We start from the raw sequence: 25,506 nt of genomic DNA on the forward strand, positions 1-25,506 counted from the left end.
TATATATATATAAAATATATCATTAATTTTTTTATTAAGGACTGTTTCTTTCAGATTAATAAGGAACTGAGCTTGAAATATATTTAAACTATGCAGGCAGAGTTTATTATTTTAGTTCTGAAGAAGTGGAGATATTTTAAATTAGACAAGTACTGAACTGTATTAACAAACATCCCACTTCTAATTCCTTCATGTCTGTTACAATATTCTCTACTTCAAATACGGTTGGTTTACAGTTTCATTTCGATTTTCTAGTAATAGCTTTTTTGGCAGCCACCAGAATTAAACTTAAAGTCTTACTATATCTAAGCATTTCAGAACCTGTATCCTAGCTCAAAAAAAAATTTTCTTAGTTATACCCATTTGCTCAGAGAGAATTTCTGGCAAGAGTACTCTGTAGGGAAATGTTAGGGTCTGCCAAGTCATTACACTCCCAAAACATATGTGCCCAGTTACCTCTTTCTTCCTCTTCACATGTTCAACATTGGCCTATGCAATCACTTACAAGAAAAAATTCTAGAGCTTCTCGACTTTGTTGCATACTCTAATGTCATACATATGTCCTCCCACAGTTTCTTTGTGAACTGCTTACTCAATGTCTCTACCCAATCTTTTCTAACTGCCTATGATTGACTCCTATATTTACTGTCCAATATATTATACGCCCTATTAATTATCCCTTTTTCAAATTTAAATAAAAACTCTACAAATGTACGTATCTTACTTAGGATGCGCATATCCCTTTCTCCTGGCCAATACTCTTGATCCCTGATAGAGAAGGCAGTCTTCAGCCTGCAGTCCAAATGTCTTCTTGGCCTTATTCCATTCTATTACCTTTCCTTCTCAAATTATTTGCTCCCAATATCTTGGTTCCTTTGCCTGTTTCTTCCAGTAAATTCCAGCCCCCTCTTCCCTACTGTCTATACCTCTAATTGCAATCATCTCTATCGGCAGAAACTCCTTTCTCCATTCCCATGTTGGCTTAGTTCTTAGAATACATTGTTACTTTATGAATATAACATTGTGTATGAATGTTGTCATTCCCTTTAAGTATCTGCATCCAAAGTCCCACTCTCTCCTTATTTCCGGAATTCCTCCTCTAGTTCATCATCATCCCTTCCACTTTAAATTGTAGCTTTCTGCTTGTGTCATGTAGAACAGCCTCAACTGTTTGTCTCTAAAATATCCATTCAAAGCAGGTAACCCTATACCATCTTGTTCTATTAGATAGATAAACACATTTCACTTCATACTTCCCCCCTCTTCCTCTCACAGATAAAATACTTCAACTCTGTATTTACAAATTACTATCCATAACTTTTCCTCTGGTTGAGAAAAGTCTGTCTGATATGTATATAAAACTAAAGGGGAGAAAAACATTTTTCTGCTTGTGTATTTCTATCCATATCTATAGACCAGTTTCTCATTTTTTGTACTGGCTTTTGTTTAGTCTTTTCCCACATACCTTTAGCTGCCATAACAAAATCCTTTTTAATCCATACTCCTAAATAGTTCATTTCATCATGTCCCCACTGCTGAAAAAATTCACTTGAGTATATAGTTTACAATTATAGCCCTTGTTTCATCTTAATTCATTTTATATCCTGAAAAATACAAAAAACAAGAAACTAACTCAGAATGTTCCACACTACCGATATGTCTTTTTCTGGTTTTATCAGGCACAAAATAATACAGTCTGCAAACAAAGCCAACTTTTCTGGACCACCATACCAATTACATCCTTAAATTTCTGTGCCCATTATTTTCTTTGCCAATCGCTCTAAATATAATGCAGGCAGCAAAGGAGAAAGAGAATACCATTGACTGGCTCCTATGTTTAGACACATGTCTGAGAGGAACCACCCCCACTTTGATTTTTGCATATGATCCCTCATACATCCTCCTAATTAACCTTATTATTGTATCAGGGAATGCAAATGCTTCCACTGCATAACTTGTACAATTCCAGCTTATTCTGTTGAATGCTTTCTCTGCATCAAGACCCACTAACAGTGGTATTTTCGTACATTCTGCTTCCCTTTGGATCATCACTGTTCTATTAATGTTGTCAAATGTTTGTCTACACTCCACAACCACACAGATCAATATCTATCATTTTTTAGCAGCACCTTTGCCATTCTTTTAGCCACTAAAGACAAATACTTTATTATCTTCTTCCAGCTGCTCCCATTAGGGATCGCCACAGCAGATCAATGGTTCACAGAACGAGTGACAGTAGAGTTTTACTGCATCTAGTTGCCAGCCCGGTACCCTACCTTCCTCAGAAGTCACACACAAGCACACACGCATACCCAAGGCCAATTAAGAATGCCCAGTCTACTTGCAGCATGTCTTGGGAATGTGGGAGTAAAGTGGAGCACCTGAAGGAAACCCACGCAAACACAGGGAGGACATGGAGACTGCACAAAAGGCACCTCAACTGAGAATCGAACCAGATTCAGACCAGGTGATAAAGCTAACCACTGCACCACTGTGCTGCCCAGGCAAACACTTCATAATTATGTTTTAAAACTGAAATGGGGCTATATGAAACTGGATCTGACAGGTCTTTACCATCTTTAGGTATTACAGCCACCACAGCTTTTCCCTGGGATGTTGGTGTTTCTCCACCTTTAAAAATAGTGTTACACAGAACATTCTAGAGCTTTGTCACTTTATCCCCTCTAGGCTTCAAACTTCCATTGGAAAATCATGCATTTCCTGCAAACTGGATCATCATTTTTATCTCATCTCCTCCTATTTTAACTATTGGTTAAACCTCATCTACCTCTAAACTTGGCATATTCAAGTTTTCCATACATTTTCCATTTGTGTTTTTCTTGATTTCCACATTTCCATGCTTTATACAAACTTTCATAACATTTCTAAAATATCTCTTACACCCCTAGAAGATTTCTGGTATTTTTTTTCTACAGGCTCCCTAAGTTCAGCAATAACCCCTTCTACTTTCTATTGGCTAAGTCCTTGTACTAAAAAGCTTCTGTGCTCCAGAGTTATCAAAAAAAAAATAGCTGTCTTTCTAAACTCATGCACATTAACCAATACTCCCTTTTTTCTCTTCAGCATTCTGCAACTGTCTCTCTCTTCTTGTTTTGTGAGATTCCACTTATTGTGTAATACTTTAATCTTTGTCAGCTCCAGTAAATTATTCACATTATTCTTAACCATATCTCTGTCTTTTACTTCTACCCTATTTTTAAACTCCACTTTCATTTTACTCCACTCACTAGCTATGAACTTCAGTTCTTTCCATTTTCCCTAAGAATTCCCAAATTTCCACTATGTATTTCTTAAAATTTCTCTCTTTTTAGCAGATGGGTTCAGATATCAGTGTCTCATTTTTACTTCATTACCCTTCATTTTTATCTTAGTTATTATTGGCAAATGATCTGAAACAGTTATTGGATGTGTGTTAAAGCTCTCAATTAAATGCACATGTTTCTGTGAGATATAATTTCTGTCTAGTCTAGTTCAGTTATTGTACCTTGGTGAATAATATGTAAATGATCTCCCGAGTTCCTACTACTGAATTCAAGTCTCCCATATCAAATATTTTTATAAATTTCTTCAAAAATCTACTGTCCTTTGTTACATTTTCCTTTCTAGGCTTCCCAGATATATGCTTAACAATGCAAATTAAATTCTAGTCCCCACCTAAAAGTAACAGTCCCTGCTGAAAGCTGATTCTCCATTACAGCAATTCTATGTGAAATATAAATATATGCCAGCGTGATTCTAGGTGAAATATAAATATATACCAGTGTGATCCTTCTCTCTTGACAGTAGCCAATTACTACCACAAATTTACCATTAACATCTATTTTTCCCCATCTGCTCTTATTTGGCGCTCCTCCAGAAAATTAGTACAAGTACTCCTGTTTTCCATTGATCCTGATATCCTGCTGAATACACATCCTGAAATCCATTCTTTATCAAATTTACAAGCTCATCTCCTTCCAAAATGGGTCTCCTGTAGCACTGTTACCTGCACTATGCATTTCTTAACATAATTAACTACTACTTCCTTTTCGTCTATACCTGTGAGACCACTCACATTCTAAGATAACATGGAAAGGGTCACCATTACAACAGGTTATTATTCCCTCCTATTATATATAACAGCTTTTTTAGATGTCTATTGCCAGCTTTTCTGATGCATGCACCCAGTAATGTTTGGCAGGTTGATCAGTTGTTTCTTGTCCTCTCCATTTTTACCTGTGTCACATTTTACAATATGTTGTTTTAATGAAACCCCTAAAAAAAAATCATACCACCCCAATAACCTATTAACTTAATACAACTACACAAAACTATATACACATTAAAATAATGAAGTTTAACCCTCCTAATAAGAATAATTGTCCAAAATAAACAACTTTACACACTGGCATTATCTGGCCTAAAGTTATAGCGGTTTTCCATGTGACACTCCTGGACTGGTCCAGTAATCAAGGAGCCTCAATCCACAGCATTATCACCAGTGAGGGGCATGCACATTGGGAAGATGGCAAGTACACACACACAGTAAAGTACAATTTCCTTTAAGAACACACAGAGATCAGTCAGTCTGGGGCTGGTTTCTCCCTCTTTCTCCAGATCCCCAATAACAATCCCCACTGGCACAGCTATAGGGTTAAGATCTCAGCTGAGTGGTGAAGCCAAAACCTCCAGCACCCTCTTCTGTCCAACCAGTGCTTCATGTCCCTGCCCCAGTAGCTGGCACACACACACTGAGATTTGATTTATATACAAACACAGACACTCCTGGGGAAGGCTGACAGGTTTACTAGCTATGCCCACTTTTGCCCAGATTATAAGGTAGTAATCACTGCCACCAACCACCCTTACTTATCAGCTACTATAAGGCTCTTACCAAAGGGTGACCAATTCTACTGTGTAATGTTACTACTATCCAAATGGTAAGTGTGACCAAGACTTGAAGGCTATTTAGGAGTGGCCTGTACAATGTCACCAAATGCATATGCAAGTCCTCTAAGAGCTTAAATATCTCTAAATAAGCCAGCCACAGTTAAGAGGTTTAAATATATTTAATAATAAATAATAAAAGAACAAGACAATACTCAATAACAGACACAATCACTTCAGTGTTCAGAATCACAGGAAATATTTAAAAAAAACATTGCAGAACAATCTCAAATAAATATAGAAAACATCTAAACTTATCTTTACTATATTCCTATCTATATCTAAAAGATACTATGCCCTAAATAACTTGCTTAAAGAGCAAGGCAAATGTAGTGTTGATGAGAGGAAGTTTTCATGTCCCAAGGCAAATACAAAATGCACAGTCTCTGAGAGGGCTTCCAAATTAATACCAAAACATTACTGCTGGGTCCACTGGATGACATCACTGTCACCTCTGCCTTCAGTTCCTAGGCTAACAGAAATTTAAAATTTAGCATCTCTGTGTCAGAAATACTTCTCTCTCAGAAATTTGCCTAGAACTGAAAGTTGTAAAACAGTTAAACACTTTTACATTTGAAACCTGTAATTATTTCTGTTTCCAGACAATAGAAATAAATTCTAGCTGTAGATATCTTGTGTTCTTGCTGAGATACACACAACCATAAAACTCTTCACTTATTTTCTCAGATTTTGCAAGTTAACTCTGTATGTTCCAACTTCTACTATGAAAACATACATTTGCACAGGCATATAGTTTAGACTCATTTCTGCTCTTTTCCAGCAGAGTACACTGTGGTTACATACATGAAGCTCAGTAAAAAACATACAGTTTAGCACACATTGCTGCACCAGTAGTTTAATATACACATAACATATAGTTCACTTACATTTGTAAGACAAGCATTTGAATCATATTAATATCCACACATGTCACAGAATTATTTACAAAATTCCAGCTAGCTGAGCTGGCAGCCTCACAACCCATACTAAGACGCATGTTACGGTCAGTGTTCCTACTTACACAGTTGCTGTCTGTTCTTATTTTATCATTAGTTCCCTCATAGAAGTGGAAAACTTGCATGTTTTCTGAAAACATTAACTTTTAGCCTCAAAGAAACCAGTGCTCTATTTTTTGCTTGTCTCCAAGGAAACTGAAGGAAAAAAATGGAGCTCTCAGCTGAAGGCTTTTGATGTCATGCTAAAGATTTGTTGCTGAAGGAAAACTTTTTCATTACATTCAATGCTCTCTTTTTTACTCATTTCCACTTAAAACATTTATTAGATTAAGCCAAGGGTTCACCTATGTGAAAGAGAAATCATACCACCTCTACACAGGTTATTATCTGTGTACTTTTACACCTCATTCCCCACCTCAACAAATCTAAATTATAGCCTATTAACTTAAATATGCTTTTGTCCAGCCTTTTCCCCCTTTTTTGCATTACATTGCCTAAATTTCTTAATACTAAAAAAGAAGAAAAAAGGCATCTGTTTAACTTTATTATCTTTATCACATATGAAATCCAAAAATTCTTTACTATATAACATGCAATTATATCATGAAAAGTTTTATAGAAATACTGTTAGGAACACAAATTGTTTTAATTTCAGTTACCCTTTCCCCTCCCCATACAGTCCTTCCAAACATTAATGACATTAAGTGGGGCAAAACACTTTCAGTACACCACAAGTTTAACAAAGTCAACAAAAGTCCATTATTTCCACTTTTTCTTGTACAGCCATATTTCACAAATGCAATTGATGCTTTGTAATGTCACATTTATTCACTAACGTCCATGTTATTATTCTTACTCATGTTCATCTACATCTCCAAACTCTAAACTTCAGTTCAATTCCAAGGTGCTGCCAATTCTTCTAGTAAACTCCTGTGCTTTTTTTCTCTCTCTCAAGCATTTTCTTTTGGAACACTGGAGAAGATTTCACTGTGGAAGTCTCTCTATGAGCTATATTATCAGAAGAATGAGAAGCAGAGTCCCCTTTGCTTGATGACTCACTTTTTCTTGAACAAACTTTGCTATTTATTTTCCCTCCTTAGTCTGTTCTGCATCAAAAAATGACTTTAGTCTTCCAGGAAAAATATTCTGAAGACACCTGGATACAGCAGCTGGAAACTCATATCTGCGCCTCTACATTCCCTGAGTACAGTGAATAATCATTTTCCACAAACACTGTGTCTAACATTTAATAGTTTGCCTTTCTGCCACAGCTTTGTCAGGCTCAACTACTACTGCTGTAGAATTGTATCTTTACTAATACAGGTCTAGGCTGTTTTCTCGTGGGCCAGTTTGCCACATGCACATGATGTGCCCTTTCAATTAACAAACCTTGCTGTGGAATACCAGTCCATTTGCTTGTCTATGCCTTCATAGAATTCATGCAGTCTGTTCCTTCCAGTTTCTCTGGTATTGCAGAAAATCTGAGGTTTAACTTGCGTGCTCCATCTTCTAAGTCTACCATTTTTTTAAACATCTGTTCTTGAACATTCTCATCCTCACCCAACCTTTCTTCATTTCAACCTCCAATTTTTACACTTTTATCAGTTCACCTGAATGTGTTTAAAGCTTTTAACATTTTTCCAGCTTTTTGTTATTTTGACCATGTTTCTTTTATTTTAATAAGCTCTGAGCATGATTGACGTATTTTTCCCTCTAGAATACTGGAAGCCATATCTTGCAACAAAGCTGCAGCTTGAACTTCTTTTTGCTGAACAGCTGCAGGATTATTACCAGTCAGTGTTTTCCCTTTACCCTTTTTTTAGCTGATTTTCTTTCAGACTCTCTCAGTTTCTTCTTTGCTGGCATCCAGGCAGTGTACTTAGTAGTCAGTAACTGGGCAGTGTACTTAGTAGTCAGTAACTGAATTTATTAAGTGGCAGAATTCCCAGCCCTTACCTCTCAGTTTCTTTTTTCACTCTGGCAGAGCTGAAATTAAGCTGCTGTTAAGTGTGCAGCCATCTTGGAAGTCTTACAAGAAACAATCTTCGGTACACCTCCATGGCTTTAGTTGCACTCTTCTGAAGAACTTTTTTTAAAAAACTTTTTAAAACAAACTTTTAATAGAAACAGTGGTAATAAAAACAGACACAGTGAAACTTTAGCATGGAGAGCTGTAACAACGGATAAGCACCATCGGCGATGAGCTTTCTTCAGATCATGACTTCTTCCTGCTCTCCTCCTAGAGTAAAAGTAAGAACTAACCAGTGAGGGCTAGGATAGGAGACACACCTATCCATTACCCAGTAGGAAATTAACCAATGACTGGTTTCCTAATGACCAGCCTCCTAGCTTTCACCAATACTCTCCTATTCTTAAGGATCGACTTGAGTGGTACTATGCTGTTCAGCCCAGGCGGCCAATCATCCCTGAAATTCACAATTCAACTAGTTTCGCATATCTCAGTATAGTTGGTGATGTCTCATTCCCTGACAGTAGAGGGTACACATTGAACCACTTTAAAAATAAATATATGTGTAAGTTGTGTATAAATATGCATGGCAAGTGTATTCTTGAGATCTAAGTTACAAATGCCCCTAAGTTACAAATGTCCCTAAGATGACAAAGTATTCTATCTCTCAAAGCACTGATCAGTCTTGCCAATGTAAAAAGCTTCACAATGGCAGCACAACGCAAGTTAGACTAAGTGTCTATTACAGTCTGCATACACTTTAAATACATAGTTTTTCTTCGAGGATGTGCAAAAGTGTTGCTACTATCAATGAGCGGGCAAGCTTTGCATCTTGTACATTTAAATGTCCCTTACCTGTCCGAGATCTTCTTGGAGATAAATCCATCATTATTGCAGAGCAGTCTTTTAATATTTTTCTTGTTTTTTAAAGTGAACCTCGGATGCCCACCTACTATGTGCTTTATTTTATCATCTTCTGTAAGTATCGGCCAAGACCTCTGGATAATATCACAAATTTCTTTGTTATCTGTGCTGTAAGTGCACAATTCAAAATATTGTTCTTCTCTTTTGTGCTGTTAACACCATTGCTGAAGGGTTCCTTTCTTGTATAGAATGGTCAACCTTTCCCTTCCTTTATTGCATTACAGTCAAATTTAATTCTTAGATCTTGCACTTTATAGCCTCTGTCTTGTAGGCTCTCGTCCAGCTGAAGACACTCTTGATTGAAATGGGCATCATCAGTACAAAGTCTAGAAATCCGAAGTACCTTAATTCTCCATGATGTTCTTAAATATATGATGCGGATGCATGCTGTTACGATGCAGATAATGGTTCTTCCATGTTCCTTTTCTATACAAGTTGGTATTAAGTCCCAGATCTTGATGTAGAGATAATTCACTGTCTAGAAAATCAATCACTTCTCTGGAAGATTTAACCTTGAATTTCAAAAAAGTGGTACTTGAGTTCAAGACCTCCATAAACAATGCCAACTGTTCATCATCACCCTGCCACAAAATAAAAATATCATCCACAAAATGGGCATAGTGCAATAGTTGTGAACGCCATGGGTTATCATCTGTAAGGATGATTGTTTTCTTCCCAAAAGGCAGGTACCAAATTGGAATAACTATTAGCACAGGGTGTGCCCATTGCCACACCCCATTTCTGCCAATAGTAATCCCTGCCATAGATGAAAATTAGAAGTTATGTACCTACCATAACGTTCCATGTTAGTTGTCTTCTCTCGCCTTCTTTCTTGCTGGATGGGTTCGGAGCCGATCCTCGGCTCCGACTCGGCACTTGCTTAGCTTGAGAACTCCTTTTACCAGCTCGAGGCAACCCTATATCCCATGATACAAGGCGGGACTACCTCAGATCTCGTTTGGTAGCTAACATACCCTGCTAAGGACTAACCTAATATATCTAGGAAAACCAAGTTCATAGTAAAGGAGTCCTCTAATGAAGGATCAGGAGGAAACAACCTGAGAAGAGGAAACTCTTCAAGATCTGTCCAGGCCAGGGGGAAGGAGGGAGGGACGCAAGAAAGAAGGCGAGAGAAGACAACTAACATGGAACGTTATGGTAGGTACATAACTTCTAAATGTTAAGTTGTCAATCTCGCCTTCATTCTTGCTGGATGGGACCGCGTCCCTAGCACCTGTATCCCGGGTGGCTCAATAGAACAGACTCTTGAGAATTGTGGAACCAAAACTGGCCCTGTCCCTAGAGGCCAAATCCAATTTGTAATGAGAGACAAAGGTATGAGGAGTGGCCCAAGTAGCTGCTGCACAAATGGTATCGATGGGTAGTCTATCCTGAAAAGCTGCAGAAGTGGATAGACTCCTGGTTGAGTGTGATTTCGGATTAGAAGGTAGTTGCTTGCCTCTGAGCCAATACACTTAAGAAATGGTGGAAGACAACCATCTGGATAAGGTCACTTTTGATACCGGAAGACCTTTCCTGTTTTCTGCATAGGAGACAAATAATTGGTCTGATTTCCTGAATTGTCTAGTTCTATGCAAATAGTACCTGAGCTGGCGATGGACATCCAAAAAATGAAGCTTTTGCTCTGCTTTGTCAGAATAATTAGGGAAAAAGACTGGTAAGTCGATAGATTGATTAATATTAGTTTGAGAAACAACTTTGGGAAGAAAGGACGGATTTGTTCTCAAGGATACCCTGTCCTTGTGAAAGACCAAGTAAGGGGAACGGATGCAGAGAGCTTGAATCTCGGAAACCCTTCTTGCTGAAGTGACAGCCAGTAAAAATATAGTTTTCCAGGTCAATAATTTCAATGAACATGAAGCAGACGGTTCGAAGGGTGGTAACATTAAGGATGCTAACATTAAATTCAGATCCCATTGTGGAGGAGGATGTTTAAATGGCGGCTTCAGGAGAAACACTCCTCTCAGAAAGGCCTTGCATAGTCTATGTGACATAATGTTATGATCTTGCAAGCCAACATGATACTTGGAAATAGCAGCCAGTTGAACTTTTACTGTAGATGAAGAAGATCCTGACTGAAAAACTTCAGCCAGGAAATCTAAAACAGAATGCACAGGAGCAGTAAAGGGATCAATATTTCTGGAATTTGCCCAAATAGAAAAACGTCGCCACTTGCTAGCATAAACGGTTCTGGTGGACGACTTTAAAGAAGCCACTAAGATATCTCTGACCGGATCAGAGATCATAGGAAGCCTGGCTAGGGAAGGAAGTGGAGCAACCAAGCAGTGAGGTTGAGAGAATGAATGGCCCGGTGCTGTTGACCCGACTGGTGGATCAAAAGATCCGGAACTGGGTCCAGATGTCAAGGCTGCACCAGGAGGTGACGATGCAGAGACGGAAACCAAATTTGTCGAGGCCAGTAAGGGGCAATGAGAATCAACTTGGCCCTCAAAACGGTGGCTTTCTGAATGACTTGTGGAATCAAGGGAAAAGGAGGAAAAGCGTACAGAAGTCCCCGGAGCCAATCCTGGGTTAGAGAGTCTCTCAGGGGTTGGCCTGGTAGGGGAAAGAGGGTGAAAAAGTCGGGGCACTTGTTGTTTTGGGGAGTAGCAAAAAGATCGCAACAAGGTGTGCCCCCCTTCAGAAAAATCTGGTCCACTATAGATTGATTGAGAGACCACTCGTGAGGCATGAGAATGGATCTGCTCAGCCTGTCCGCTAAGAGGTTGGACCTGCCGGGGATGTGCGTTGCTATCAGAAACCGATGAGAGGAGATTGCCCATTGCCAAAGTCTGAGAGCTTCTCGACACAACGGATAGGACCTGGTCCCACCCTGCTTGTTGATGTACCAGACCATGGACATGTTGTCCGTTTGCACTGCAATAGTCCCTGCGGGAAGAAAGTCGTTGAGGGCTTGCAACGTTAAAAGCACCGCTCTCATCTCCAGGACATTTATGTGCAGATGGTATTCTAAGGGTTGCCACGTCCCGTGGACCATCCTGCCCTGATAATGCGCCCCCCCACCCGATCAGAGAGGCATCCGTAGTAACTGTGGCAACCGGAGGAGGGGGAACAAATGGTCGGCCCTGATGAAGAAGAGGGGAAGATATCCACCAGTTCAGATGAGTCCTGCACGATCGTGTCACTAAGATTTTGTGACTCATTGGCAGACTGTGGAACGAGCACTGAGTGAATAACATCCACTGCAGAAGACGCATGTGGAAGCGAGTCAGTGGTAGAAGAACAATGGCCGCAGCCATAAGACCTAGAGCCTTTAGTATCAATCTGGCTTTGACTTTGCTGCTCTGCAATAAAATCCGAACGTATTTTTGGATGTCCAGAATTCTCTGATCTGTTAGTGTGGCTAACATTTTGACGGTGTTTAATTCTGCGCCTATAAAGGTGATAGATTGGCAAGGCCGCAGAGAAGATTTTTCGAAATTCACTGAAATTCCCAAACTCTTGCAAAGCTGCAGAGTGTAGTCTCTGGTCTGAAGAAGCTGACACCTGGTGGTGGTGGAGAGGAGCCAGTCGTCTAAATAAGGAAACACCTGGAATCCTTGACGTCTCAGATGAGCTGTGATCACTGCCATGCATTTGGTAAACACTCTGGGGGCTGAAGTGAGGCCAAAGGGCAGGGCTCTGAATTGATAATGACTGGTCCCTAGCCGAAAGCGGAGAAACCTTCTGGAGCGCCTGTGAATCTTTATGTGATAATACGCGTCCTGAAGGTCTATCGAGTACATCCAGTTGTCCTTGCCCAGAAAGGGCAGAATGGACTGAAGCGTGACCATCCGGAATCTTGCCTTCTTGACAAATCTGTTTAGACTGCTCAGGTCTAATATTGGTCTCCAATCTCCCGTCCTTTTGGGGACCAAAAAGAATCTCGAGTAGACGCCGGATCCTACTTGGTCTGCCGGAACAGTCTGGATGGCTCTTTTTTCTAGGAGCTTTGAAACCTCCTGTTCTGCCAAATCCCTTTGACCGGGTGAGATGTCTGGAAGGGATTGTTGAGGTACAGGATACCTTTCGAAGGGGATTTTGTAACCCTCGGATATGATCGACTGTACCCACATATCTTGTGAAAGGGAACGCCAGGCTATTGGGTACAGCGAAATCCTTCCCCCGACTGCCTCCAAGGGTGAACAGCCGGGCAACACCTCAGGGGTGCTGAAAGGGATTCTCAGGAAGAGACTCCCTGTTGCCCTGGTTCTGAGGACCCCCTCTGCCCCTAGGGCGTCTATTATTGTTACCCCTCTGCCTCTGGGGAAAACTGACCACGTGTGTCCGGCGCAGCTCCTTGGGCTTTATGGAACCACATCTTCCTCCCTTCTGACCCTCGGTATAGGGTCTAGAAGGGGTGAAAATGGACTCCAACGGCAGAAAGAGTTTTGCCGTCCTGCTCACACCTGGTCAAGGTTTCCTTCACCTGAGGTCCGAACAAAGCCGAACCGTCAAAGGGGGTATTGGTGAAGGACGCCTTAAAGGGGTCCGCAAAATTACAAAGCCGCATCCAGGCTTGACGTCTTAGAGCCACTCCTGTGCCTGCGGCCCTGCTCGCTCCATCGGCTGCATAGGATATGAGCCGCATGGAGGAGTTGGTTAAGGAATTCAGGATTGCTAGCTGTGAGGCAATCTTTTCTTGAGCCCCAGCAGAAGAAGGATCCTGGACCATTTCACCTAGTTCCTTGAGAATATCTCTTTGAAGCCTGGTGAAGTGACAAAGGTAGTTCAGCGAACGCATAGCAAAGGTCGCTGAAGAAAACATCCGCTTTCCATACCTGTCCATGGTCCTAGAATCTTTTTTTAGGAGGATGGACAGGTACTGAAGGATCCGCAAGTTCCTTCTTAGTGGCCGCCGCCACCACCATAGCATCCACAGAGACGCCCTTGGAAAAAAACTGCTTGTCTGCAGGGGCCGTAATAAATTTGGATGGTCTCCTGGGGACAGGTTCCACAGAATCTGGAGCTGCCCACGCCTTCCGAGCCACTACCTGCATAAGCGGGTCGAAAGGCGGAGACACCCAGGAGGTGGAGGGTCGGGATCCAAAAGCCTCCAGGTATACCGACTCATCCTCGGAGGGGTCAATGGAGGGCCAATTCCCCCTCTGTTTGAGGAGCTCAAGGATGTCTGAAAAGGAGACATCCTCAGAGGGGGATCGTGGGGAACCCTCTGACTCATCTAAGTCGGTATCAGATGTAGTAGACTCAGGGGAGTCTGTGTGTTTCCTCTTACACGTCCTCTTCCGAGGGGGTTCCCCTGCAGGATCAGGAGAAACCTCAGAAGAGGAAGATATTCCCAATGGGGAAACCTGGGGCGATGGATCCCTGGGCCTGAGAGCAAGAGGCTGGCAAGAGGCGTCTACAGGCACTGAAGAGGGAGGAGCTAGAGGGATGGACCGTTGACCTGGCTCAGGTGCCAGGACACTCCTCATCACCTCAAAGGCTCTTCTCCCCGGGAGGCCGGAACATTCCCGTTCCGAGGAAATAGGAATTCCCGGCTCCACTGAGAGGGAAGGCTCCGAGGCCGATGTCGGTGCCGAGCTTACCAAAGCCGAAGCCCCGAGAGGGAGAGCGAGGTCGGACAAGGGTCCGATGCCACTAGCCCCCTCGGAGCCGACAAGGGAAACTCGACGACCGGATCCCTCCAAGGAAGGTCTCAAGGAGGAGATCGGAGCCGAGGACGACGGAGCCCAAAAAGGATGTATCGGCTCCGGCGCCGGCACAGTCGCTGTCCCGAGAAGCTACGGCTCCGAACTCTGGTGGGGAGTCGGAGGAGGAAGTTCAAGGGGTGAAGCAATAGCCGAAGTCTGCTGAGACGGGCTATGGAGCATTTGGGCCAGTGCCTGCGACTTCAACAGCCTGCTTACCACCCTCTCTAAATCGTGGTCAGATAGCCTGGAAGATCTCGAAGATCGGCTCCGATGACTCCGCTCCGACAACAGAGGAGACCCCGGAGCCGAGTGGATAGATTCCAAAGAAGGGGACCGAGATCTCTTCCTGGATGAAGTCATCGGAGCCGACGTCCCCTGGGTTCCAGATGGAGCCGAAGGCTTCTCGGCTCCGATACTGGATAATATGTCGGCTCCAGCAACAGCAGATTGGGTGTCGGAACCGACCCTACCTGAGAAGAAGAAAGATCGGCTCCGGCCGGAGCCGATCTCGACTCCGAAGGAGTCGGAGCCACCGGGGAAGGCTTGGAAGCTGTAGCCTGACCCTTAGATGGCTTGTAAGGTTTACTGGACCCAGGTTTAGTGGGTGAACCTTCCGGCTTTAGTAAGCCACGGAGGATTAATTTATTCCTCCTTTCCTGCAGGACTCGCTGGCTAAAAGAGTGACACAAAGCACAGGAGTCCTGCAGGTGTAAAGGCCCCAGGCAGTAAACACAAGAAGTGTGACCGTCTGTCAGAGACATTTTCTGACAGCACGAGTCACACTTCTTGAAGCCCGAGACCTTTACCTCCTTAGACATTGTCCAAGAAAAGAGTAACAAAAATACTCTCACACACCCCCAAAACAGTCACACAATTAATCCCACAAACACACGGATAGGGATTAATAAGGGAGGCCTAGGCCTAACTGAAAATTTTTAAACTTTTTTTAAACTTTTTATAAAAGGTAAAAAGGTTTTTAACTATATAGGGAATAGGGTGGTTTGCATGAACACTACACTCTATAAAAAAGGAAAAGGGGAAGATAAACCCTGACTAAAGCTGTTTGAAAAACTCAAACTTACCTCAGCTGGCAAAAAAGGAGACCTCTTCGCAAAGCGGCAAACGAGATCTGAGGTAGTCCCGCCTTGCATCATGGGATATAGGGTTGCCTCGAGCTGGTAAAAGGAGTTCTCAAGCTAAGCAAGTGCCGAGTCGGAGCCGAGGATCGGCTCCGAACCCATCCAGCAAGAATGAAGGCGAGATTGACAACTTAACATCATTGTTCTCTAAGATAAGCTCTAATAAGGAGCACAAAAAAATCAGCATTGAAGCCATTCTGGTGTAGGTACTCACAAACTGCTTCAACCCCAAAGCTATTGGGAATCAGCCCAGCAATCATTCTGAGATTACACCTGCATTTTGAAAATAATGCTCACTTTAGTTGATCACACATTTCTGAATGTGAATTACAGCTAATATCTTACCAAATATTCTTCTGTCCCGTAAAGAGAAACAAACTGTTCATCATCATCCAACTCTCTTGCTGCTCCAAAGTCTGTTAGCTTATAAATGGACCTTCCGTCCTCACCTATAACACGCATGATGTTACCTGGCTTGATATCTCTGTGAACTATTCCATTCTCTCGCAAGTGATTCATGCCAGCCACTGAAAAAAAAAAAAAAATTGTTACTACATAAAGAACATCTGAGTGATGCATTCAGTTTAATAATGGGTTCTCTAGACATAGTTCATCTGCAGCGATATCAAAACTAATTTATCCTTTTTGCCAGTTCAGAATTTCTCAACAGTAATTCTACTCATACAAGAGCCTTCTTCAAGCAAGAGCTGCTCTGGTGCAATTGTTTAATTGAGTAATTCTCATACAAATACCGAGTATCATTGGGCTCTCCTGAATCGAGTAATTAGATGTGCCTAAAAACTGAAACTATATTGCCACAGAAAATGAGTTAACTGCATTTCTGGCTGACATATGAACATTAAAAACAAACAGCAAAAAAAAAAATATATATATATATATATATATGCAGATAAAATACGGGAAGTTAACCCCACAAAAAGACCAGTCACCAGTGGTGTCCCCCCCAAGGTTTTGTGGGACCTCTCCTGTTTGGCATCTAACTGATGCCAAAATCAAGGAATGAAGTTAATATTAAAAAATGCATTACTGTACCTCCTTGGGAAGTCTGGAAAGTCATCTAACCCAGGAACTACCACAATGACAATATGCCCCTAGGAGTTGACCCAGTTGTTTAGGATTTGGGAACTTATGTGAACAATGATCTAACTTTGACCAACATATGTCCATTATTGTAAGAAAACCCTTCTATATTGCACAGCTTATAAACAATGGGATTATGCCTACATTTAAAGATGTCATTGCCCCCCTTTACTCAGCCGTCATTAGGCCAATTATTGTATACAATATCCCCCCTTTGTATCTGTCCAAAATCAAGCAACTGGAACACCCACACCTATACCTTATGCAAGACCTAAACAGCATGTCCTACATGGACCACCTTAAAGCCCTGTCACTATACTTGGTATCCTACAGACTGCTAAGAGGTGACCTGTGCCTGGCATGCAAGGCTTCCTCTGACCCATTACTGATGGATTTACTGCACACTGGCAACTCAAATGGCATAGGAAATACCCAATCTACGGATTTAAACCTCTTCTACAACATCAACAGAATAGTTATGAGGAACTGGTATATCTCGCAGAGAATACTACTGCTGTGGAAGACTGCCCATCCATATAAAATAAAGTTCATCCCTGTCTGTATTCAAACACAACTTAGATCCATTGACGGAAAATATAAAATGTACCCCGGGTCTGCCACCTGCACTACTAATGGACAGAGCCAGCTCCCAGCTGCTTTACCACATGCATGGGTCCCCTCAACTTATTTATGATATGATCCCAGTTATTTTCATTAGCGGTAATATAATTATCAATCAACAGGCAAGGCCAATCTCTAACCAAATGGGATAGGTTAATTTGAGCAGAAAAAGGGAAACTAGGCTTGTACTGACCTATGAACCTATAAAACAGGATTTCAACAAGAGAACGAGAAAAAGAACATGAAGAAACCCAAACCATTAATGAAATAAAACATGAAGATAGGGCAAGTGGGTATACTGCATGGCTGCTGCACTAATCCCTCCTGACAGGGTTACCAGATACCTGCAAACCCAAAAGAGGACACCAAAGGTCAAAAAGGAGGGCAAAGGAGAACGAGTCCTGTTCTGCTCACAAAAGACAGTGTTGGTGCTACTACAAATAATTCCTTACTGGTACAGGGGGCACCTGGACTGCTATACAATAACATTTCAATGTGTAATTACATTAAGCTGGTAGTTTGCTTCAAGGACAACATACCAGTTTATTACTGAACACGTTGATGAAGAAAATAACCAATTCACCACTGAATAGTTTCATGGAAAATATAACAAATACACTACTGAACAAGTTCAGATCTTAAAAAAACTCAAGAGTTAAGGCATATTGCTTTCTTCTTCATAAAATGGTACTGCTAGAAGTTTCCTGCTCATAACTACAGAAGCTTAATACCAGAGTACATGCAAATCCCCACAGTATATTGCACCCATAGGCTCTCACATCCTTGTCTTACTAATTTAAACCAAATAGCTCCTTGCACATGCCCTGAAATATAGAAATTAAAATAAAAGGACTCCATAAACCTAAAACTGACTTTCTTTCAGTTAATAAACGATTTTCTGTTCTACAACAATATGCCTGCCTAATAATGATCCTGATCTAAGATACATTATGAATTTGCAGTGCTTTCTGAACTTGCTGACAACCACATCATGTAACCATGGCAGGGACAGCTACAATCAGACTGTGTGTTACAATGAAAACTTTAAAAACAACTAATTTGACAGGTCACAAAACGAGTCATCAAAATTAAAAATGATAGTAAAACTATGCGTTTTCATATTTCTCAAAGTGACTTTTCGCAGGAGTTCATCGTTCTCGGCAACATAGGTGTGGAACTCCAGACAAAAAACATTCTTAAAATTGTACTTCATAAGAAGAATTCCTCTGACAGAGTCAACAGACAGTCTATTTCTTTCTTTTGTCCACTGTGCGTTGATCAAGGAAAATGCTCTTTCAATGTTGGCATTCTGTCCAGGAATGCAAAAGAAAATGCAGATTTTAAGCAGCTCTGAATAAGTGGCTTAATTTGCACAACTTTGAAAGTATGAACACCACTGCTCATGAAGGAGACTGTCAAAATTGTCATCTTTCTGTCCTACCAAGGATTTCAGGTTGCAGTACTGGTCAAACAACTGTACATAGTCTACAACAATACCCTTTTTGCTCGTACACTGTACGCATGGCAACAGATCGAACGTACTGTCTTTCACTTTGTTTAAATACATCCAACGAAAGCAATGAAATTCATCTAAGGGTGTCATCCACTTTTCCAAATAATTAATGCACCCTTGGTACATAAACTGAACCTCTGTCATGAATGTCTTTCATTTTTCATCTCGGCCGTCTTCACACAGTTGTTTCAGAAGTTCTCTCACTTTCAGGGAGATAAAAGTTTCACCCTGTCTGCTTAACAGAGTTTGCTTTGTCGAATGCAGGATGCTACAAATTTCCAACACCAATGTTTCTTCCCTTTCAGTAGCTGCAATTTTCGCCTGAAATACTGACATCTGCGAATGCAAAAACCACAAATATACTTCTGAAAAAATGTTCTTGAAAAAATTCTTTATCAGCACCAGCAGCTAATTTATGCTCTGAAAGTATGCTTTCAGCGTGGGGAATAACTGCAACAGCTCTCAATTGCTGTAAATAGGCTGAGCCATCTGGTTTTGCTGTGGTATAGCAACTGCTGATAGCTAACATGAACGAATTCACAGAAATCTTTTAGAGCCTCCATGCGAACAGTATACAAAGAAAAATAGTTGAACAACTTCAGCACAATTGCTTCAACATCAACTGCCATTAAATCTGCACCATGTCTAACACAGTTGTGAAGAACATGGGCTGAACATCCAAGGCCCACCAATGGCTTCTTAAGGCTCGTTTTCAACTGTGAAAAAACATTCTTGCCTTCTTTCCTGTTGATGCCCCCAAAGTTAATGTTTGCATTGTCTCCTGCAAATGCAATGCATTTTGACGACAGACTATATTTCTCAAGGGTTTCCAGCAGGTAATTACAAACCATTTCAGATGCTTCATTTGACATGCTGTCCAGTGCAAGTAATCTAATCAGAGTTCCACCAGCTTTCCAATTAAAATACTGAATGATTACTGGGAATAATTTCTCTACATCATGGTTACTGACATCTGTTGCAATTCCAAAGCAGTTAATGCCATTTAATGACTTTACTACTTGCAAAACAGGGTGAGGACCAATGATATTGCTAATAATTGCCTCCATTTTTGTCCTGGCACATGTAATATTTTTAGCAGTTTCAGAGTCACCAAACAGCCTACACATTAGACCAGCAGTGCAATACATAGATTTATATGACTGATGATGAGCGACAGTGTGAAATGCTAATGTTGCTTCAGCAGCATGTGTCTCCAAAGATTCTGCCGAATGTTTTGGTTGAAAAAATGACAAGATATTTGCAGACGAAGCGGACGCCTTTAGCATGTTTCTGTGTTTTTTGCTGGTAACATGTCATTCTAAATCAGTGGTACCCTTGTTTGCAACGGACACAATCACAAACCAAACACTTTGCTTCATTTTTGGTGTGTCCTTCACCAAAGCACAGATACTTCATTTTCATGTGGTCTGAAAATTTGCATTTCCTCTTGTTAGTGTTACTACTGGACGACATTTTTAGATAATAGACTTCGATAAAAAGATACTACAGGACTGTTACAGAAGTATAAAATGTTACACAGAGTCTCTAATCTATTTAAGGATATATCTCACTGTAGTGCTCAAAATTTATTTTAAAGAGACTGTAAGGTGAATTACAACATTTTGTATTAGTTGCAGTTCTTTCTTCTTTTCCACTGGCTTTCAGAACTTACACAAATATTTGGGGCACCTGTGCAAGTGTTCTCTGCATAGATCGATATGTATCTATAAAGTGATAAGAGATCTGGGATCACAAGTAGATTACAACCTTAACTTTGACCACCATGTGTCTAATGTAGTAAGTAAGTAAGGCTTTCTACGTAGCACACTTGATTAGCAAAGGCATTGCCTCTACAGCAAAGGAGGTTATAACCCCTATGTACTTGTAACTAATCAGGCCGATAATTAAGTATAATAACCCGTCAGCATGCATGTGCCGTACAAAGCACCTGCAGCAAATGGAGAAACCTCAGAGGTACAGACCGACTAAAGTCCCAGTCACTATACTCTGTATCGTATAGACTTCTTAGGGGAGACGTATGCCTGGCTTACAGAGCATTCGCCGACCTAAACCTAATGAATTTGCTGCATATCCATAAATCAAGACAGAACTAGAGCTACCCATTCCAGAGGTCTAAATATGGCCTGCGACTGACACTGTTCAAAAGGAACCTGGACGAGTGGATGGGGCACCATAAATTCTTACCAGGGATAGCACCCACAACTTTCCTGGAGATGGGAAGTCATTAATAAATATAATCCTGGGTATTGACTAGGGTATCTATGGTATTACACTGAGATGGAAGGTCTAGGCCTGAAATTACCTCTGGGTCGATAGCCTAGTAACCTCCTATGATGATTCAATAAAAGTACTAATGCAGGTCCCAGACCTTTCTTTGCAAATAAATTATAATCAGACATAGTCTGTTTTAAGACAATAAACAAATTAAATACTTTTACAGAAGACCTATCTTGATAAAACATCGAAAAAGTGCTAGGTACAGCATTCACTGAAATCCATGATCTGCCTCTTGAGGAGTTAGGAGTTTTTTTTTTTTTTTTTTTTTTTTTTTCTGCTTGCTGTTTTGAACTTTGTTCAGTTATTAGCAAACGTGTGTCTTAAGTGCCCTATACATATAATAATGATACCAACAAAGGTAGTGGCATAAGTCCCTGCTGTTTTAATGCAGCTTTCTATTCAAAGTGAAACGATTCCTTAGTGAATGCATTTTAGTCAAATGCAGTCTTTAGTATTAAAGTAGCCACATTTAAAGGTGCTAGAGGGTCTACCTAAGAAAACTAAAATTGATAGCTGCAGCTTTCATTGAAAATCAGTGATCAGAAATAATCTGAAGAGGACATCAGCAGAGGTACCAGTTTTGGGGAATCATTTGTGTTGCAGTACTCTTCTCATAATCTGACGCAGATCAAATGAACTTCCATTTCTTTGGGCATTTTATAGCTTCCTTTAAGTGATTCAACACCTAATCCCATCTAATCCCTTTTCTCTCATGAATATCATTAAATTCCAGAGATAAAAGAAAATGTAATAAACAGCCATGAAGGTCTTGGTTTAAGGCATACAAAAAAATCATTCTATACTGAATGGCGTTCATAATTCACTACACTGCATTTTTCATCATGGAGGCATAACTTTATTGAAGGTGATAAGATTTTGAAAGGAAGCAGGTTTAGACTGTACATCACACCAAAACCTGCAATATTCATTAAGCGTTTATGAACACATAACCTTCAACATTCCATCCCCCAAACCTGCAATTTGAAATTCTCTATCAAAGTCCAATGCCGGAAGACAAAGAATAGAGATACAGAAAATTGAGAAACCTGTTTCATTTGCACAGAGATGTGGGGAGAAGAAATGTCATCCACAGCAACATATCCTGCCACTGCACTGTATAACACAACTTTAAAGATCACCTGAAAATGCGCAGGCCATAAATATGTTAAGCAGAGTTTATCAGATCTTTAATCATTAATCAGAATCAAATTATACATTAAGCTGATTAATGTTTAAATTAATAGAAATGGGCCATGAGAAATTCACCACCTTTAACTGTATTGTCTTTGGGTTCTTAACTTTAGTTTATGCTTTGCTTGCAGATAAAATGTACTTGCTCAGCTGCAGAACTTTTAAAGTTAATATAGTTGTGCATTCACAGTAAAGATTCCAGCAGGAGTTGTTGTTTCTTTCTTTGTTTTTTGTAATAACATAGCATTGCAAAATATGAGGAGGAACAGAATAGTGCAAAAAAAGGATACTGTATAACTAGATCAGTTTTGACAGAAGCAAAACACTATTTTTGTTTGGTTCTCAGTGTCAGATATAACTCTGCCTGCTTTCAAACTAAGCTGCTCTGCCCAGATTGAAGATCTTCAACCAGTCTTAACTAACACAAGTAGGCATGTTCTAGTACATTAAGAAGTAAAACATTTAAAATCTGTATTAATTGAGATGCTTGACTGCAAGTATCTTATAGTAGAACAGCAGAAAAGAACCTCCACTTACATACATAATTCAGAGAAACATTACTAGTACCCTACTAATCTTTGATGCAGATGTTTTTTACTTACCTTCTTGCTTTGCTTCTGCTACTTAATCTACTTTGCTTGTGAGCAGTATCTTATTTCCTAACTGCACCTGGCCAGTATGAAAGATAGTCATCAGCAACAGCCCCAAAAAGCACACAGACCACAGGAATCATCTGGTCCTGTTCAGCCTGCCAGTATCTTAAAAAAGAAAATCAACAGTCCCCAAAGCACATTGCCTTCCTAGTATCTGCTTAAATACTGCCAGGTTATAATACATATATTAAAAAAAAAAAAAAAAAAAGTCATTCACAGCCCTTAAAAGTTTCACGCATAGTATTAGTATCCGGTTGGCTGACCCTGTCAGGGAAAAAAAGAAAGTATCTGGTTGGCCCTGCCAATCAACAGCCCAAAAAACACAAAGACTACAGGAATCATCTGGTTCCATTGATGGTTTGTTGACCCTACCAGTGTATTAAAAAAAGAAAATCAACAGTTCCCAAAACACATTGTCTCACTAGTATCTGGTTAAACCCTGCCAGGTGGTTATAATACATAAAAAATAAAAAGAAAAAGTCATCAACGGCCCTAAAAGTTTCATACATAGTAGTACTTGACCCTGCCAGGAGAAAATAAAGTATCTGGTTGGCCCCTCTATCAACAGCCCCAAAAAACACAAATGCAGACCACAGGAATCATCTGGACTGGTTCCGTTGACAGTTTGTTGACCCTGCCAGTCAATGTATTAAAAAAAGAAAATCAACAGTTCCCCAAACACACTGATTCCCTAGTATCTGGTTAAACCCTGCCAGGTTATACATATTAAAAAAAAAGTCAACGCCATGGCCCTTAAAAGTTTCACACATAAGAGTAGTACCTGGTTGACCCTGCTGCCAGGAAAAAAAATAAAGTATCTGGTTGGCCTTTTCTATCAACAGCCCCAAAAAACACACAGAAATGACACACCACAGCCCTTCTTCCATGACGTCAGGTCATCAGGGGTATAAAACATGCAGCCGACGCCATTACATCAGTTTTTCTTGCCCCAGATGTCAGGTGCCCCCCCAAATGAGGAGCAATATATATATATATATATATATATATATATATATATATATATATATATATACATATATATATACATATATATATATATATATATATATACATATATATATATATATATATATATATATACATATACATATATATATATATATATATATATATATATATATATATATATATATATATCAATATCAATTAAAACACAAAAAAATATACCTCCAAACAAAAGCAAGTGCATAAAAAAGGCTTTTAAGCATAGTAAAAGAAAGGAGAGGTATAGTAAGAGAGAAAAAAGGGGGCTGGAGGGTGGGTAACTAGGACTGCAACAGTGAATGCACTTGAACATCTACATTTATGGTAAGTGTACACAGCTGTACTATGTTCTTCGTGTTTCACTGTTGCAGTCATTACATTTGGGTAGAACCCCAAAGCTATGGTTGGGAGGATGGATTTATACAGCATTAGGAGCAGCTATAAGGCCCTGCAAGACAGCAGTGGCAAAGCCAGCTCTGGATTTAGAGAAGAGAGGTAAATGGTAATGTTTGGCGAATGTATGAACTGAGCTCCAGGTAGCAGCTTCTAGAATGTCACTGGTAGGAACCCCTCTTAGAAAGGCTGCAGAAGTAGATGCAGCCCTGGTGGAATGAGATCTGATCCCCTTGGGGATAGGTTTACCATGGTGCATACAACAGAAATGAATACAATGGCTTATCCATTTGGAAATAGTTTGCATTGAAATAGCCTTTCCCTCTGCCCCTGCAGCAAATGCCACAAATAGTTGTTCAGATATTCTTAGAGATTTTGTCCTGTTTAAGTAGAATCTAAGTTGTCTGTGTACATCCAATGAATGCAGAATCCACTCACCCTTGTTCTGTAGATTGGGAAAGAAAGTTGGCAGATGAATGGTCTAATTAAGAGCCACACCGGATACCACCTAAGGCATGAAAGACGGATTGGTCCTGACAGCCATCCTGTCCGGATGAAAAATAATGAAAGGCTCCACTGCCACAAGAGCCTGTAATTCTGAAATCCTTCTAGCTGAAGTGCCCGCTAAAAGGAACACTGTTTTCCAGGAGAGAATTTTTAGGTCTGCAGTAGCAGCTGGCTCAAAAGGAGGGAGAGTTACTTTTTCCAAAACAAAATTGAGGTCTCATGCAGGAGTTGGTGCTCTCCTGGGAGGTCTTAAATTTTTGGCCCCTCTGAGATACTGCTTTAGCACAGAATGAGAGAAGAGGGGAGGTTCTGTGTCGTAATGAGCTGAAATGGCAGAGACATGGATTTTTATGGAAGAAAAAGACAGGCCCTTGTGAAGCATCTCAGTTAAGTATTGCAGAATCTGAGGAATATTGGGCATTGCTGTGCTCATTCCTTATGACTGGTTACAGGCACAGAATCTTTTCCATTTGTCAGCATAAGATTTTCTAGTATTAGGCCTTCTAGCCTCCAAAATGACATCCATCACAGGTTTGCTGAGGGATGCCAAGGGTGAAATTAGCTGATTAGCCACGTTGCAAGATTCAAAGTTTGGAGCAGAGTGTGCAGAATTT

General features: G+C 40.5%; 1 protein-coding gene across 3 annotated transcripts in view; it reads right to left on the reverse strand.

Annotated features, from left to right (window-relative positions):
* Positions 1-25,506, reverse strand: part of TBK1 (TANK binding kinase 1) — a 3,544,425-nt gene that overhangs the window by 2,910,522 nt on the left and 608,397 nt on the right. For all 3 annotated transcript variants that reach the window (XM_044088041.1, XM_044088040.1, XM_044088042.1), the window contains exon 5: positions 15,956-16,137. In XM_044088041.1, coding sequence (XP_043943976.1) covers positions 15,956-16,137 — 182 coding nt within the window. The remainder of the gene's footprint in view (positions 1-15,955; positions 16,138-25,506) is intronic.

Source organism: Protopterus annectens, chromosome 11.part0, assembly GCF_019279795.1.
Source record: "Protopterus annectens isolate FY-2018-M chromosome 11.part0, PAN1.0, whole genome shotgun sequence".
Lineage (NCBI taxonomy): Eukaryota > Metazoa > Chordata > Ceratodontiformes > Protopteridae > Protopterus > Protopterus annectens.